The sequence below is a fragment of the Corvus moneduloides genome, chromosome 2 (assembly GCF_009650955.1).
Source record: "Corvus moneduloides isolate bCorMon1 chromosome 2, bCorMon1.pri, whole genome shotgun sequence".
Lineage (NCBI taxonomy): Eukaryota > Metazoa > Chordata > Aves > Passeriformes > Corvidae > Corvus > Corvus moneduloides.
Genome location: NC_045477.1, coordinates 118572141 through 118589065, shown reverse-complemented (window position 1 = coordinate 118589065; position 16925 = coordinate 118572141). Strand labels below are relative to the sequence as shown.

General features: G+C 48.3%; 1 protein-coding gene across 1 annotated transcript; it reads left to right on the top strand.

Moving 5' to 3' along the window:
* The first annotated feature begins 11330 nt into the window (after positions 1-11330).
* CRYAA (crystallin alpha A) lies at positions 11331-14863 on the top strand. Its single transcript, XM_032101021.1, has 3 exons — positions 11331-11644; positions 12596-12718; positions 13760-14863. The coding sequence occupies exons 1-3, from the start codon at positions 11456-11458 to the stop codon at positions 13967-13969; spliced, it is 522 nt and encodes a 173-aa protein (XP_031956912.1). The 5' UTR covers positions 11331-11455; the 3' UTR covers positions 13970-14863.
* Positions 14864-16925: the final 2062 nt, after the last annotated feature.

The following is a 16925-nucleotide window of genomic DNA, read 5'->3' as shown; positions in this document are numbered from 1 at the left end:
CTTGTTTTTTTCACCCCATATAAACTGCTTTCCTAAGCAGCTGTCTTTGTTGGAACGTCATGGGAATTTTGCTGTGTTTGTAGACCAGAAGTGGTCCTAAAATCACAGCTGCAAAATACGTCCTGATAGCAGTGCTTGGGTATTGAGCAGGTATATCGATGCAGGTTCACCTACAGCTGCTGTCTAATTACTCATTCTACTAAACAGCTGGATTAACAAGGTCAAATCCTACAGCTGTCATTCCTCTCTCTGTTTTGATGTGGCAGATAGTGTGCGTCTAGTCCTGAGCACTCCTACATCCAGCTAAAGGTTGGAAAGGAAAAATTTGCTGCTCACTTCATTTTTCCTGGCGATTCCACATCCGTAGTCTATCCCTGTGGCCAGCAGAGCACAGCGTGCCATCTGCAGCACAGATCCAGCTACTGGGCATGTGACATTTTTGGGCTAGTGGAGCACTTGGTGCAAAGGTCAGACCATGCCACATGTGTGAGGACAGGAGGCTCCCTGGCCGTGGATGCAGCAGGCTGAGGAAGGCTCGGGCTATGCCTTTCAGCTCTGGGTTCTGCACAATGTAGGGCATTTAGACTGCGGGTCACTTAACAAGGCTTTCCTCTAGAGCTGAACTTCCCATTGCAGTGGGAAGGGTTTAGGGAATGAGCTCAGGTTGAGAAGTCATCCTGCAGGGGCGCGTTAAAACCAGTGCTGAGCTCCAAAGGGTACTGCTGTCTGGGAGATAAGCTAAAGAGGTGTGAAACGAGGCAGCAGCACCTGTGAAACCTCAGCTGTTTCCTTTGCACCTTCTCTTGTTCGATTGATAACACGATTTCCCCGCCTCTTGCCTATCTGTGACAGGTATTAGAAGAATATGGCCCGTTTCCTGGGGGCTGCTTGAGAAAATCTAATTGTCTATGGACCAAAATGAGCTGGGAGATGAACACTTTGTAAGCCAGATGCTGGTTTAAGGGTGAAAATGAGGCGCCTATGTTTGTCCCTTATGTAGGGAATAGCACCTCACAGAGCAAGTTGCTGGGATGGTTGAGATTCCTGACTAATTCAGGTCATCTTGTCGGCAGTTTGGGTGTTAGTGCTTTCCAGAGGTTTGGAAAAACCTTTTACACGTGCCTGGGAACGGTAACAACGACTCCCCTCCCGCTGGACCCCTTCCAGAGCCGTGCAGATTTTCAGACCCCGGAGCATGTTTTGCCTGAGTGCTTTGTAAAGGAAAAGCCAACTCTGCAGTGTGGCAACCTCTGGGAATAGATGTTAAATGGATGTCGAGCATATTGTGATCTCAACTGAAGGCTGCACATTGCGTGAACACACTGGAAAAATTGCCGGCGCTACAGTTTATGGGGATAAAAAGCCCTTGCCAAGCGCTGTAAGCCATGGAGCAGCCATGTCCAAACCGCTGGAATAACATTCACCGGAGAAGGGCAAGGTCCCTTCTGCTTGGTGTGAAGACATTTATCACAAGTCCTTACAAGGGCTGCACTTCTACTCACACGGCCTGGAATTCTCAGGCTCTGGGAATCCCAGAGGGACAGATGCAGTTTTTGGGAAGGCTGTCCTCGTTTTCTTAAAGATATATGCCAGTCTTTCTTGATGTTTTATTGATCACAGCACATATTCTCTTGGCTGACCGTTTATTTCTTCAGCCAAAGTAGATCCTTAAAGATCAGAATGACCCATCCCCTTGGATGAGAGCAGGGGGTGCAAATAAAGTCACAGCTGCAGCAGTGCACAGTGGCTGAAGGACTGGCTTGTTCACAGCTGCAGCCTCTTGAAACTCTTGTCTTCGGAAAAAAAAGAAACCCCCAAATTCCAGAAGAAGGTGGTGCAAGAGAGGAGGAGCAGAGTGCACAGGGACTGGCTGGGTTTAGTCGTGTGGGTTGGAAGAGCAGGAGGAAGGGTGCTGTGTGCCAGAGTGAGTTGTGAGACCCTTGGGAACACTTTTCCCATAGGGAAACACCCCTTTGCCCTCTGTGGATGATTTCTTTACACACCTTTTGAGTAGGCCTAGTGCTACGGCCAATGTGGTCGTGCTTGGATCCCCTTTTCCAGGGTAATCAGCACCAAAATGTGAGTATCTCCTTGCAGGTAAGGAGTGTCTCCTTCCATCTGGGAAGTAATGCCCACCCTAGAGAGGAGCAGAGGTGATGGAGCCCCTAGGACCACATTTTGTTACCACAGGGAAGATTTAGTGTCTGCGCTCCTTCTCTTATCCCTCTCATGCTGGGGTCAGCCCTGGGGTAGGAGCCAGCTTCCAACACAGGCTGGGACAAGAAGAGGATGGCCACAACAGGGACATAAAAGCAGCGAAATCTTCATGCCCTTCAGAGAATGGTGGCCTGCTTTTAGCTGGGGTGTTGGGAAGAGCAGGCAGCTCTTTGGAAGCACCAGCTCTTCTAGGAGCCCTGGAACAGGACTGTAGAGCAACACAGACCCAGAGGAAGACTGAAGAGCACTGACGGGTTTTAATCACTCCATAGCACAGAAATACACAGATATCCCAGTGAATAAAATAACGGAGTCAGAGGGAGAGCAGGACAAGACTTTGGAGGTAAAAAGGAAGGTTGAACACACTCAATCAGTGGCAAAACATCAGATTTCACTGAAGGAGAGTTACCTCTCAGATCAATGTGTGCGGCTGCAGAACATTCCTTCTGTCATGCTCTAGGTGGAGAAAGAACACCAAGCCTTGGGCAAGGGACTGCAGTTTTATTTGTTCATGTGCCTGAAAGCTATGAGAAGGCTCCAGAACTGTTCTGTTCCATCCACAGCTGATTATAAAGGGCATTACTTACACCTTTATAACTGAGAGCACCCTCTTTAGTCACTGAAAATCCCCTCTGTGATCTACAGGTCACCCTGTCAGCCTTGGGAGTGGGAAATGAGTGAGAAATGTTATTCAAAGACTTCTGTGTTTGCACGCTGTGAGTTTAGGTTTGGGACCTTGCATTTAAAAATAATTGTTCTGAATTTCCCTCCAATTATTGCACCCACAGCTGCAACTCCCCTCCACTGCACCACTTTTCCCAGAACTAACATACAAAATTCTTTGATTTCTTTTACTCAGCAGCAGCTGCAGCGGGGATTTTTCTGTTTGCTTGTTTTCTCTCACTGTATTTGGTCCCCTGGCTATGACCTTTTGACAAAATGCATAAAACATCTGGGAAGGAAAAAAAAAAAGAGGAAAGTGAAAAGAGGGGTTGTTTCAGACTGCAGATGCTGTGACAATCTTTATCATTTAACGCAGCAGAGCCATGGCCATGGGTGTAGTGTCAGCAGGCTGAAGTCTGATCCCATCTGCTGTGCCTGAGCATAGCACTTTGCTGTGGGTTAAAGTCTGGGAAATGTGATGCTCTCCAGTTTGATTATCCCTTAGTCTGCGTCTTCTCCCCCTGGAGCGTGCTCCAGTCTGGCCCGTGTGCTCTGTTTGCTTCACAAGCTCTTAAGAGACGTCACGGGGGATTTTGGCTCCTTGTGACTCTTTCCCGTGCTCTGGGGATGCAAAGCAGCCGCGGACCTGTGGCGTGCAGCAGCTGAGGAGCCCTGCTGGGGTCAGGCCTGGGCGCAGTGACGCACGAGAGCCGGGCTCAGCGCTTTGCTCGCCGCTCTGCCGCGCTAATCTTTCCTCCGCTAACCTCCACCACCCTCCTCCTAATGCTCATCCTCACATGAGTGCACACAAATCCAGCAAGAGGATTTGGGAGCAGCTTAGACAAATGGTTCATTAGGGTCTTTTCTCTGCCAAGTGATGGCTTTTTTTTTTCCCTGAGGTTCCCATCACCACGAGCTACTGTAAAAATAAATTCTCCAAGTCACCAGACAGATGCCACCGTAACAGACTCATCTGGCATGGAGGTGTGAGGGACAGGCATTGTTATGCCAAGGGATGGCTTTTTCTGCTCTCAGTTAGGCTGCTAGATGAACACAGTGGAGGATTTTTCTGCTCTCAGTTAGGCTGCTGGATGAACACAGTGGGGGCTTTTTCTGCTCTCAGTTAGGCTGCTGGATGAACACAGTGGGGGCTTTTTCTGCTCTCAGTTAGGCTGCTGGATGAACACCATGGGTTCCTGTGAGCCAGATAAAAGCTGTGATTATTTTGTGTTTCTCCTCAGCACGGGCAGATTTGTAGATCCTGTGGTGCTGCACAGGTACTTCTGAACCTGGTGCAGGTTCAGAGAGATTCACCCCTTACAGGACGTGCTCCCTGCATGTCTCTGGATGTGTGCTGTTCAATTGCTGTAGGTTTTCTAGTGTAACTTTAAAGAACCTAATTACACAGGTACCCTGTGTACACACAGAAGCTGGTGGAGAATCGAGGTGGTTTCAGCATCTCCAGTACCAGCAGGTCTCTCAATACCTCCCACTCTCTGGCCTGAATCAATAACAAGCCTTGCCTATCCAAACCCCCCTTCATCAGTGTCCCTTTTAGATCTGATACTGCCTTCTTGCCCTGTCCACCATCTCTGCACTGACAAACAGCTCAATGCCCAGTCCCCCGCTGCACCTGAGCACTAAACAGCTACTGCAGCATTGCCTGCAATCAGGCAATTTCTGGAGCTTTCCTGGGTGGCTTGATGATTCTTGCAGTGATGCCTGCATTCAGTGTCTAGTGCTTCCCCTGCAAGCCCTGCTCAGACAGAGAGAGGCAGACTCAAACCAGGACTGGGTTGTTCACTGCATGATCACCAAGTGGCTACAGGGTTTACAGAATGCCTTTCACAGAGCTGCTTGTCCTGATCAGACCACTCTCTTTCCATGGTATCTTCTCTTCTAGTCTTCCTTCCTGTAGACTTCCTTCTGCCTCTCCTTCCCCACTACATCAGTACCACTTCCTGTGCACCAGCAGATAAAGCCACTTTTCTTCCTGGCTACTCACTCTTCTTCCAGGCTATCCACTCCTCCCTGTATTCCATACTTTCCCAGTGCAAAGGCTGGGTATCAATCCTTTGGAGAAGAAAATTCTATTTGATCACCCTGCAATAGGCTCTGTAGGATGATCTGCTCAGTGCAGGAATGCTCATGTGGACTGTGAAGAAATAACCCATATCTAAACAGTCAAGAGCACTGGAAGAAAAACAAAACTATTCTATAAATTCAAAGTTATAGCAAGTTGTGGTTTATTTCTAAAGAGGTCTCTATCTGAAGATATATCTTATTTATTCATTCATTCATTTATTTATTTACTTGAGGTTTGCACCAAACCAAGAATGGACATAATTTCTCCTTTCTTCTGAAAAATAGCCAAGATTTTAATTCCTCAAGGTGTTGCATCATTTGCCATAATTATTTGCTTTAGACGAGTAAACATCGTGTCACGAAACAACCCTATGCTCTCAAGCTCTCTGGTCTGGAAATAAAAATGGGTCTAATTTCCAGAGCCAAGGGAATATTTTATACATCAGGACAAGGGGCCATGGAAGGCTCAGGGAGATGAGATCTGGTTGCAAGGCAGGGGGACTCTCAGCAGCAAGCTCTGTGGAGTTGCAAGAGAGACGGTTTTGTTGAATAAAAAGGGGAGTGAAAAGGTCTGAAATTGTACCTCTGCCAAATAGTTTTACAGGATGATACTCACCTGAGGTCTACAGATGGGGAGAAGCATCACTGCTTAGCACCTCTAAACTTCCAAACCTGCTCCTGTCCCCGTTCTCCTGCTCTCTGGGTGTGTGTGTGAGGTGCTCTCTCCACATCTCCCACTCTCTGGGAGCTGCTGCACGCTGGGAAGCAAAGAGCATCCCTCATTCCCTATGCAAATCCATTGATGAAAACATAAAATGCATTGTGCTGCTAAAACTTGCTGAGCTTGTTTGACTAAGTGCCAAGGATTAGCAGCACGTAAATTCACCATTGATTTGACAACAATGATATTATGTGCCCTAAACACTGATGGGATTTGTTCAGTGTTTAGGATGTGGGCTCTGAGGTGGAAAAAAAGGATTGCTAGTAATTTTTTAAGCCTCTTTGGCTGCACCAAGGCAGACTGTTGATATTATATAAATTCTTTAGATAAAATAAGTATCAGTCTTTGGATAAGTAGAGTAGATATTTAACTTTTCCAGTGTACAGCTGAATTGTAAATCTGACTGTGGATTGCTGTAAACTGTAAAATAAAAAATACCCCATCTCTCTAAAAAAGGCAAAAAGGAGATATTGGAGTAGAAAAAGAATCACAAAGGGCAGCAATAAAACAGAGGATTGTGCCTTAAAAATGGTGAGGTGAGGATTCCTTTTTTTTAGTAGAAAACTAAAAATGTCCCTTCCATGACTTGTCCCCACTTGTGATTGTCCCCTCCCAGGCTCTGGTGTTCGGTAACTTTGCAAGCACAGTCCCTGTGGGACAAAAGCATTGTCAGCATGAGTGGGGACCACCTGTGACAAAACTTGGGGTACAGGGGTTGACCATGCATTAGGCAGGAGCTGCAGAGGTGAGGGAGGGGAGAGCTCTGGTGGTTTGCACCAGGACAAGCTTAGCCAAGAGTCTGGAGTCAGGGGCTGCTCACCTGCTCCCAGCTGGGCAGCTCAGGGCTGTTTGAGAGGCATGGGAATTTGCAGGGTTCTCTAGGGACTTGCTTGTCTCTCTTTAAAAGAAAAGCAAGCCCAGTTTGGTGGCGGGTCTTTGTTTGCTTTTTTTTTTCCAAGGTGCTCAGCATGTAGTGACCCTCCCACTAGCTGGCTTCTTTCTTGCTGTGAGCTATCCTCAGGAAGGGGTTCTCAAGTGTTCTTTGCTTTTAACAAGAATCAGAAATTAACATAATAATAATAAAAAAAAGAAAACAACATCTGCCACTTTTGATGCCAGTCCTCCTACTGCATTGCCCTGCAGCCCCAACCCCAGATAAGCATCGTGCCGATTGCACTGATAACGTGGCCTCGCCGCCTCCCATCCATTACAAACTTTAGCAAGATATCAACAGCACTCAGAACTCTTCAGAATCACTGCTTTCCTGCTTTCCGTGGTGTCTGGTGGGGAGGAAAGTGAATCTCGCTGCTGTTATAATCACCTGCTCCTTCCTCCATCAGCATCCCAGGTCAGAAGTGGTGGAAAGGTTTGGAGCTCCCGGCCGTGAGGAACAGGAAATGAGTCTTATAAAGAAAGGGCCCTTCCCTTAAAAAGAAAGGAAGAAACAAATGCTCTGTGTTCATTTCTAGGGAAAGCTTTCAGTAAGTGCTTAGGAGCCAAAACTGATAACCACGAGCGAGCCTGCCCTTTCAGCTTGACTGCTTGCATTCTGACTTCCGCGACTTCATACTGACTTCTTGCATTCTTCCCAAAGCTAGGTCTATGCAAGATTAAGAAAAACATGGTCTTTTTTTTTCTTTTCCCCACTCACCAGCTTTCTCACACACATTATGTAGTATTTTCCACTGCAGCAAGAGTGGAGGAAGAAAACTTGCAAAAAAAAATCACATTATTACTTTACCCTAGCTCTGTGTCCCTCTCATGATCTTGTTTTTGTAACTCACAGATTTCTATGAAGTGGAAACAATCTGATTGGCATGCTGCAACAATTTTATCATTAAATATTGCCAGAGATTGCTCAATCCCTTGTATCATCACTAAACAGCTGACAGCGAAATGCAAAGGACCTTCTAAATGAGTACAGTTGTATTTTTGGGCGTTGATATGTCTGTTTGAAAGAAAAAGCACTGGGATGCATCCCTGTTTTCCATGAGAACTATCTGTAGAGTTGCATCCTCTGCAGGGTGGCAGGGTGCACTTGGCTTGGGAGGAAAGGCAGATCAGAGCAGAGTTTGCCTTTCTTGGCTCTCCTGGGGCTGCAGTGAACCAGTTGGAAACAGGAATCCCAGCTCTATCAGCACTTCAGAATCTCCTACAAACCCTCCACAGTCGCTGCTGACCAGTCACTGCTCCACTTCAATATTTGCTTTTCTCTTCACCCTGGGCTTGTACAGACCTTGGCAGCGGGGTTGGAGACAGTCTTGGGCTCCCCTAGAAATGGGGAGGTGGGAGTCAGTCATGCAGACAAGCTAAGAGCAGCTAAACACAAGCAAAGGCTGTACCTGATTGCTGATGGCAGCTTTACTCAGGAATATGGTCTGGGATTTCTTCTGGGCAACATCCTTTACTGAATGTCTCACTCATGTGCTGGCAATTATGCATCATGGTTTAGGAGGTGATTGTTTCAGAGGTAATCTGGAGAGCAGAACATACTGGAGGACTTCCTCAGTTGGCCTCACATTCTAAACCTGCAATGAAGCTTTGGAAAAAACTGCCTTTGATGCATTGCCCTTGGATGTGCTCATGACCATACGCATTAATTTTCTTCCATTTTCTTCCATTTCATTTCCACCAACAAATCTCACTGCTTTTGCTCAGCAGGTGATAATGATGCTCAAATGTTGTGAGTCTTATGTGGTCTGGTCTGCTGAACTGATGCAAAATTATCACTTTCTCTTCTCGTACCAAATTCCCACTGGGTGGGATTCATCTCAGCAGCTTTGCTTGTCCAGAAGGAGGTTAGAATTAGAATTGCCTCCTCAGCTCCCTCCTGAGATACAGACACTGCTGAAAGGGGTCTCGTTTCACCTTTCCTACCCACCCACATGATGACATGATCTGGAGGCATCTGTCCCTCCACTGACCGGACAGGCAGCACGGACAACTCATTTGAACTGGACACAGAAGTTTTAGACCATTGGAAGTCACATGTGATGCATCTCAAGAGACTATTTTGGTTTGTTTTCCAGAGGCACGCAGGCATTAAGAAGTTTACATCAGAAAAAAAAATCCTCTAAATGAAATTTGCATTTTGGTGATATATTTTTGCCCATAAAAGACAAAAAATATCTCTCCAAGGCATATGGATATGATTTATTCCAGGGAAAGCCATGAAAATGTGGGTCCAGAAAAAACTAAAGACATAAAACCACAAAGTTGGCTGCTGCTTTTCAATTATTTAAATGTATGGTAATATACGTAATTTCAGATAAAATTTAGTTGAAGACGTATTTCTCTTTTTTCTCTAAAGAGCCAATTTCCTTCATCCCACTGAACATACAGAGGGCTCTGCTCCCTCCCAGTGACACAGGGTGCCCAAGGAAGCTGTGGATGCCCCATCCCTGGAAGTGTTGAAGGTCTGGTTGGATTAGGCTCGGAGTGACATGGGCTCCCTCCTTCCTCCTGGCATCAATAATCCAGGGAGTAATGTGGGGCACACGCTGGAGGTCAGAGCTCAAGGGTTTGGCAGTTTTGTAAGGACTGAAGGACGCCCAGAGAGGATCCTGCCATTGTGTGCATTGCTCTGCCATAACCCCTGGTTTGGGAAACACAAAGAGGATGTTCCAAACACACTTTAGGGATGGCATTCACACCTCACCCCCTCATCTGGAGCCCAAATGGTCTGTCAGACTCCCAAATCTCTCTCACTTTCTGTGTGAGCATGGTTCCCACAGTTCCTCTACCAGCCAAATAAATGACTTGCTTTGTGTGTTGCAGTGAGTGGTTTGGGATTTGAGCCTGTTCCTGTATCTCTCCTCTCATTTTTCCTTGTAACCTGCATACCAGGTGATGCATTCTGCATCAGGTCACTGCTGCCAGTTGGCTCAATACAGGTTAGCAGATCTCTGGAACTGGCTGGCTGAGGAGAGATTTTTTTCTCTTCTGGGACAAAGTTCTTGAAGAAAAATCTTGGTAGTACTTTATGACTCGTTTGCTTTCCCTTAATTTCTCAAACAAAATGACAGATTTGGTACAATGGGAATAAATGAGGGGTTAGGTGTCTCTCTTGTGGTTTTTCCCTCCATGGCTTGAGGAGGGATTGATCTCTTTTTGACATCTGATTTTAGTAAAGCCTTCATGCCTGAGAGCCATGGCCAGACCACGGGGCCTTTTCTTGCTGGAACTATGTAAGGTGGAACCTAAGCTCTTGTCTGTCTTCTTTGCGGTCCTTACTGTGGTTTTGGGTGTTTTTCTGCTCAAGTTTTTGCTTTTCATGAAGGAAAGCCTCTGCAACAGGATCTTCTGGTTCTTACAATTCCTCCAAGGCCAATGATTTTCCAAGACCACACGGTGCCTGGATGCCAGGTGATTCTCAGCTGACTGTGTTTTGCCTCAGTGGTCTTCTGAATTTAGGTCCTCTGGCCTGGACTGATCTGGTTTCTCCCAAAGTAGAGGCCAGGATCTCAGCCACCCTTGGTTTCTTTAGTCCCTGGCAATGTGACAGGACCATTCAACCCCTCATTTCTGAAGTGCCTTTTGGAAGTGCCCTCTCCTCTTTTGCTTTTGTTCTCTGCTGACTGCAAAAGGTGCTGAGATGCCCAAGACTCCCAGCACAGCTACTTCTGCTGCTCAGAGGCTCCTGGAATGCAATCCCTGCATCTCTGGATGTGATGGGAATGGGGTTTCAGCTGTGGCCACAGCCTGTGAGCCTTGCTGTGGAGCTGGGCAGCCTGGCTGCCCTTTCACTGCCCAGCCACCTCAGCTCTCTGGCAGAGCCTGCGCTCCAGCGGCGGGCACAGTGCCCATTGCCCAGCAGTCCAGGGTGCCAGATGACCCCTTAAAGGAGGCTTTAAGTGAAACAGAAATGAAAAACAGCTGTAACCAGAAATGCATGTTAAGCAGGATCTGTGCTGTGGCACCATGAGATAAATGGATCTCCCACATCACTCCTGAATCAAAACAAGGACACTCTCAAGAGCAGCTTTGGGACTGATGGTATGGTCCGAGACCAAGCTTATTTTTCTTTCTCTCTTTTGCCATAAATATTTTTTGTGAAAAGTTTTTTTGTTTTGTCAGACAAAATATGATGCTCTGCATCATTTGTTAGCCTTGCTTCCCTGCCAGTCCTGCCATGATCCCTGTGCCAGGGTCATCAGGCCCCTCTCAAGTGGCAGAGGCACTTTGTAGCATGTCACAAAAAAATTTCCCTTTCTTCAACCTGAATCAGACCCTTTTTCCTTGCTTGGGAGAAAGCTGTTTCAATTATTTGGAAGAAATCTTGAGTCTCTGCTTCAAGGAGGGGCAGAAAAGAAGCAAATTAATGAAAACCCAGGGTCGGGTTATGAAGACCCACAGAGCAGATCTCTTTCACAAGCATCCTTGAGATGCCACCGGGGTGTCCTGTTCAGCCTGCTTGATTCCCCAGGGGACATGCCAGCACCCCTGGGCACCCCATGCCTCGCAGCCTGCTGCCTGGCATCATCCCTCCAGGACATCTGGCACCGATTCCAACCAGACTGTCATTTCCAGGTCAGTCTCCGCATTTCTGCTGACCACGTTGCCTCCATCATGAGATCATGTCTTTCCAGAGGAATCCTGCTAATGCCTTCATTCTGCGAGGCCGGTATATATAGGGGGAGCTTCCCTGGGGCTGCACCGCGCAGTCCAGCCAAGGCATCGCCGTCTCCCCAGCAGCGGCACTGCCCCTTCCGCTCTCCCCTTGCAGCCACAGGTCTCGGCAGCAGCAGCAGCAGCAGCAGCAGCAGCAGCATGGACATTACCATCCAGCACCCCTGGTTCAAGCGTGCTCTGGGACCCTTCATTCCAAGCCGTTTGTTCGACCAGTTTTTTGGAGAGGGTCTCCTTGAGTATGACCTCCTGCCTCTGTTCTCGTCCACTATCAGCCCCTACTACAGGCAGTCCCTCTTCCGCAGCGTGCTGGAGTCAGGCATTTCAGAGGTAAGGGCCCTTTGATTTCCTCTCCTTTTCCTTCCTCTCCCTCCTTATGCCTCCACCTGCTCCTCCCCACCCACGTCTCACACTGCTGTAGCCCCGTGTGAGGGGACAAGGAAGACCCCAGAGCCACTGCCAGGCACAGCCCACCCACCCCTTCTCGGGCACAGAGGGAAACCCTTGCTGGGGACAAGGCTTCCCTTGGAGAAACAGGAACCATTTTAGCTCCTTTTGAGGGTTGTTTCCAACACGTACGAGGCTGGTTTTGCTGCTCTGTGCCCGTCAGCCGTGTGGTGAAGAGCAAGGCTGCTCCCAGAGTAAGTGCCTATGAGGGCAGCTCGCTTTGGGAGAGGACCCTGGCAAGTGGGAGCTTTCTCCACCTCCTCCTCCATCTTGGTGGTTTTAATAATCCCTCACTGAAGGACCCTGGAGCAATTTTCTGAAGGGAACTGTAGGGGAATGTGTAGCTGTGGGGGCCGTGGTCTGAAATTCAGGGACAGGTACTTTCTGTAGCCCTCTCTTACTGCTTTCCTCTCAGAGCTACGACCACAAAGAAACCATAAATCACTGAAAGGACAAAACACGTGCTACCAGAGAGTCTTACAGTGGTTTCCATCCCCTCTCTGTGCCTGGTCCATCTGGCAGGTCACTGAGTGCTAAAGTGTCCCTGGCACAAGAATAGCAGCAAGGAGTGACACCTCTCCCCAGAGCAGTAGCCAAGGTGCAGTCTCCCAGCGTCCCTGACACCTCCCACAGTCCCCCAGTGACCCTGACACCTCCCACAGCCTCTCAATGTCCCTGGGTCACCACAATGGGAAGAAGACCCCCACTGAGGCCCAGAGTCACAGAAGGACAAACTACCAGACCACCTCTTTTCTGGCTTTGAATCTGTGGTGATGTTGGCGCTGCTTCCACCCCCAGAGCTCAGGTCTCACTGTGTGACAATGCTCGTTTCAGGTGAGGTCTGATCGGGACAAGTTCACGATCATGCTGGATGTAAAACACTTTTCTCCCGAAGACTTGAGTGTGAAGATTATCGATGACTTTGTGGAAATCCATGGCAAGCACAGCGAAAGGCAGGTAAGTGGAAGTGACGGTGATGGTGGAGCAACTGGGGAGCCCAGCTCCGTTTTCCTTCTTTCCAACGGTTCTCAGCTGAAGGAAAAAAAAAAAAAGAATCTATCAGAAGAAGGAGTTAATTATGAATTGTCATTATTGGCATGGCCTGTTCCCATAGAGCCCCCACCTAATATCTGACAATAACAAGCTAATCCACTCCTCTTTTGTTTATTTTCAATCATCATCTTCCATAACCATCAGATGACGATGTCCATTGTTCACTAATAACACTGGGCCAGACACAGAACATCATCTGGCGCTGCCCAAGCGTGGCTGAGTTTTCATAAGCCAGAATCCTTAGTGAAAACAGAGTTTTCATATGCCAGTCTGGGAGAGAAAAGCAAGAGCAAACAAAACAAAAGAAAACCAACCAAGTGCCTCAGGCTTGGAAACTTTTAACACGTATGTCATGGAAATATCTGTGGGGGTCGAAAAGTGAATTATACCAGCAGGGGTTTAATTCTTCTCATACACATTTTTGGCCAGACAAAGCTCTAGCCTGGAAATAGTATGTATTTTTTAATATAGTTATTATTCTCATGGCCAACTTTAAAAAAATAATTGCATTTCTCATTCTCTCGGCCAAAAAAAGAAGGAGGCCAGTATTGTGCACTTTGGCTGACACAGTATTGCAGCCTAGTAAATAAATACATGGGTGCACACATCTGCCTTGCTTTTACCTTCCCAGACCTCCAGACTTTGTCTCCAAGCATCCTTTGAAATCGGAAGCCCAAATCAGGTCCCAGCCTGGGATCAAACCTATGGCCAAAATCACTCTGCTCAGCTCTTGCAGCTTCAGGGGTGTCACAGGGGACACCTGCCCCTACAAACCTGCAAAATTAAACCCAGCAGAGATGTGCCCAGAGGTCCTGGCAGCACAGTGCACGATAAGCCAGGGTGAATGTGGATCTCCTGCTCCAAGGGAGCCAGACAAAGGGAGGCACGGTGCGGTACCAGAGGGTTTCTGACAAGCCTTCCCCCCCTTTCCCCACTGCCTCTCAGGACGACCATGGCTACATCTCCCGGGAATTCCACCGCCGGTACCGCCTGCCCGCCAACGTGGACCAGGCTGCCATCACCTGCTCCCTGTCCAACGATGGCATGCTGACCTTCTCGGGCCCCAAGGTCCCCTCCAACATGGACGCCGGCCACAGCGAGAGGCCCATCCCCGTGTCCCGGGAGGAGAAGCCCACCTCCGCGCCCTCCTCCTAAGCCCACCGGCCACTGCGCTGCGCAGGCTGCCACCGCCTGCAGGCCTCATTCCCAGAGCCATTGCATAGATATCAGTGAATATCTAGAGGGGTTTCTCCTGTTGGTTCATCCCCCACTTTGTTTCCTCTTTTTTTTTGTTTTCTTTTTTTTTGTTTTCCCCCTTTTCCCTTGGATGGAACGAGGGGCTGGGTGAGCGGCTGGTGGACTTGGAAGCTTAAACCTTGTGGGGATGGCATGGATGGCGATGCTGCCATGCTGCTGTACTTGCTGAAAGGGTCTTCGTCCGGTGCTGTAGCCCATATCCACCATCAGGTAGGAAGGAGTGCACAAGTAACGCTGGCTCCTGGTGCACCAAGCCTTGAGGCGAGGCTTGGAGCAGGGGAAAAGCCCTGCAGAATTGCTGTACCCCACTCAGAGTTAAACTGGTTACTCTCAAACAGCAACAGAGCCAAGCCCCGCACTCAAGACCCCGCATCCGTGTGACGAACCTGCCATGAGTGCCTTGCAACTGCAGGAGAAATAATAATAATAATAACAATTAATAATAATAATATCTCACCTTCGGGGGGTTGCAACGTGTATTTTTTTTTCAGCAAAGTGTTTAAGTGTCTCTGTTCACACCTCTGCCCTGTCATTTCCCTTCGGGACACTGACAGGAGGACAAGCTCGTCTTTCCACTGTCTTTGTAAGCCCTCAGGGGGGAGAGAGGCGGGCTCACCGCTGTGCAGAGGCTTCTCATCCCCAGCCAGCTCTCCCCAGCCTGTGCGTGACACACCGTCTCCCTTGCTCTCTCCCTGTAATTCTAGGGTAGCTCCACCTCTTCCACTGGTATCTGGCGCTCAACCTGAGAACGTGGTCGGTGGCGGTCAATAAAGTGATATAGGAAACACGCAACCGGCGTTGGGGTTTCATTTGTTCCCTTGTAAGGCTTTTGAAGGTCGGTGTGGTGCCCAGCACCACTTGGAGGATGTGCTTTCCACTGCTGGAAGTACATTTTGTGAGGATGAGTCGCTTTTCCTTTTGTGGTCTCATTATCCCTCATGCAAGCAAAACAGAAGGATCAGAAAAAGAACAAAATTCAGCAGCCTGACCACCACCCCGTTCCTTCAGATCATTGTGTCAGTACAAACAGCAGTTCAAACCTCATGTCCATGGAACCACGTGAAGGATTTAATCTGAAATTAATGACTAAAATTGTTTGATGGCAGGGTGAGTGGGGTGGAGGTACAAACTCTCCCTGCAGCTGCCTCACATGAAATCCACAGCTCCAGAGTCTGCATGGATGTGAATACCCAAGACTAAAGGTTTCAGCACTCATGCTCTACTCAAATAGCTTTCCACGCAGATGGATATCCAGGGTGTTTAGGAAAGGCTGGTGACCCCACATCCCCATAATTTACCACACAGGTAAAATCATCTCGGACAGTTCTTGCTCTGCCAAAAAACTGAGCCCACCAACCTCCTCCTCTTTGATGCAGATTAGCTGTGAAAAACAGAGAAAATAAATGCAGTTGTTTGCTGGTTGGGTTTTTTTTCTCACGGCGTGGGCTTAAATATTAATATGAGCCATAAACACAGAAGCTCTGGGACTATTTCAATTTTAAAGCCACTTTCTTCTGCCATATCTCGGCCAAAACTCAGGGAGGCCTGGGAGTCAGGAGCAGAGGCATCGCCTCTTATCCAGAGAAAGGGAGTGTGCCCTGGGGCTCTTCCCAGTCCCCTGCCTGCATCTCCGAGGGATCATTACTGGGACCAGCATCACAGCACCTGTGGCAGAGCCTGGGAGAGGGGCAAGGCTGCAGGAGGGGGAAAGTGCTGCAGAAGCAGAAGAAAATGGGGAAAGGCGGGAGATTACTGTCTGGTAATTAGAAAGCAATAAATCCCCTCAGCGTCTGACACTATTTTAAACCAAATTTTTACTGAGATTAATTACAGGGCAATCTCGGAGCTTTCTACCACAGATTGTGCAGCCTGTTGTGTTTGCATCTCCGGGGGAGAGGCGTGAATGAGCGCTCTTTGGGAAAGGGCAGTTTCCTTCCAGGAGGGAGCTGTAGCTGCAGGCATGGAAAGGGCATCTGAACCGAACCTGCCTCATTGCTTTGCCTGGTGCTAACAGGTCCCCAGCCTCTGCTGCTTTCCCTTCAGATGCATCTTCTTGCCAGAGCCTCGGTGCCTCCCTGCCACGTGCTGACATCTCTCTCCTTCCTGACAGAAACCCAGCAAAGCCAGGAGGAAAAAAAAAAAATCGAATCCCAGACACTTGACCCCCATTCAAACCTCTCAGAGGTGTAAAAATAGGGAAACATGCTTTAAGCATGATCAATGTGCAAATGTTACCTGCAGGTGCCTGAGCAGCCTGTGTGTCTGTCAGGGCCATGAAATGACATTTGAACCATGTGTGGGCCCCTTTTTATGCCTGGCTGGCAGAAAGTGAGAGTTTTGATAGAAAATGATAGAAATGCAATTAAAAAAATGATAAAAATGATAGAAAATGCAATCCAGGCAGGTTTGAGGCAAGCCAGGAGCCATGCAGAGGGGGCAGCAGCTCAGGATCCATGCTGCCCCTCACTTTCGGGGACACCAGACCATTACTGTCTCCCTGCCCTGAGAAGGGATGATTTTAAAGCCTTTTGCAATCCATCCGCTAATTAAAACCATAAGCAGCTCTTAAAGCCTCTGTGCAAGGACATTGGGGTGTCTGGTGGTGTTTTGTGTAGGATGGGGAATGTGTCACTGAAGGCTCCCCAGCCTGTCCCCAAACCCAGAGCCCCTCTGACCCCAAAAGGCTCATCCACTTGCAGAACAGCTTGAGCACTGCCACTAATGCCTGTGTGTCACTCAAAATATTTTACTTTTTTCACCTAGAATTTTTCCCAGTCACGAGTCTCCTGGATACTCCTCCTCTTCCTCCTCTTCTCTGCAAAAATTCTTGTTTCCCTTTGCCGAGATTAATTTT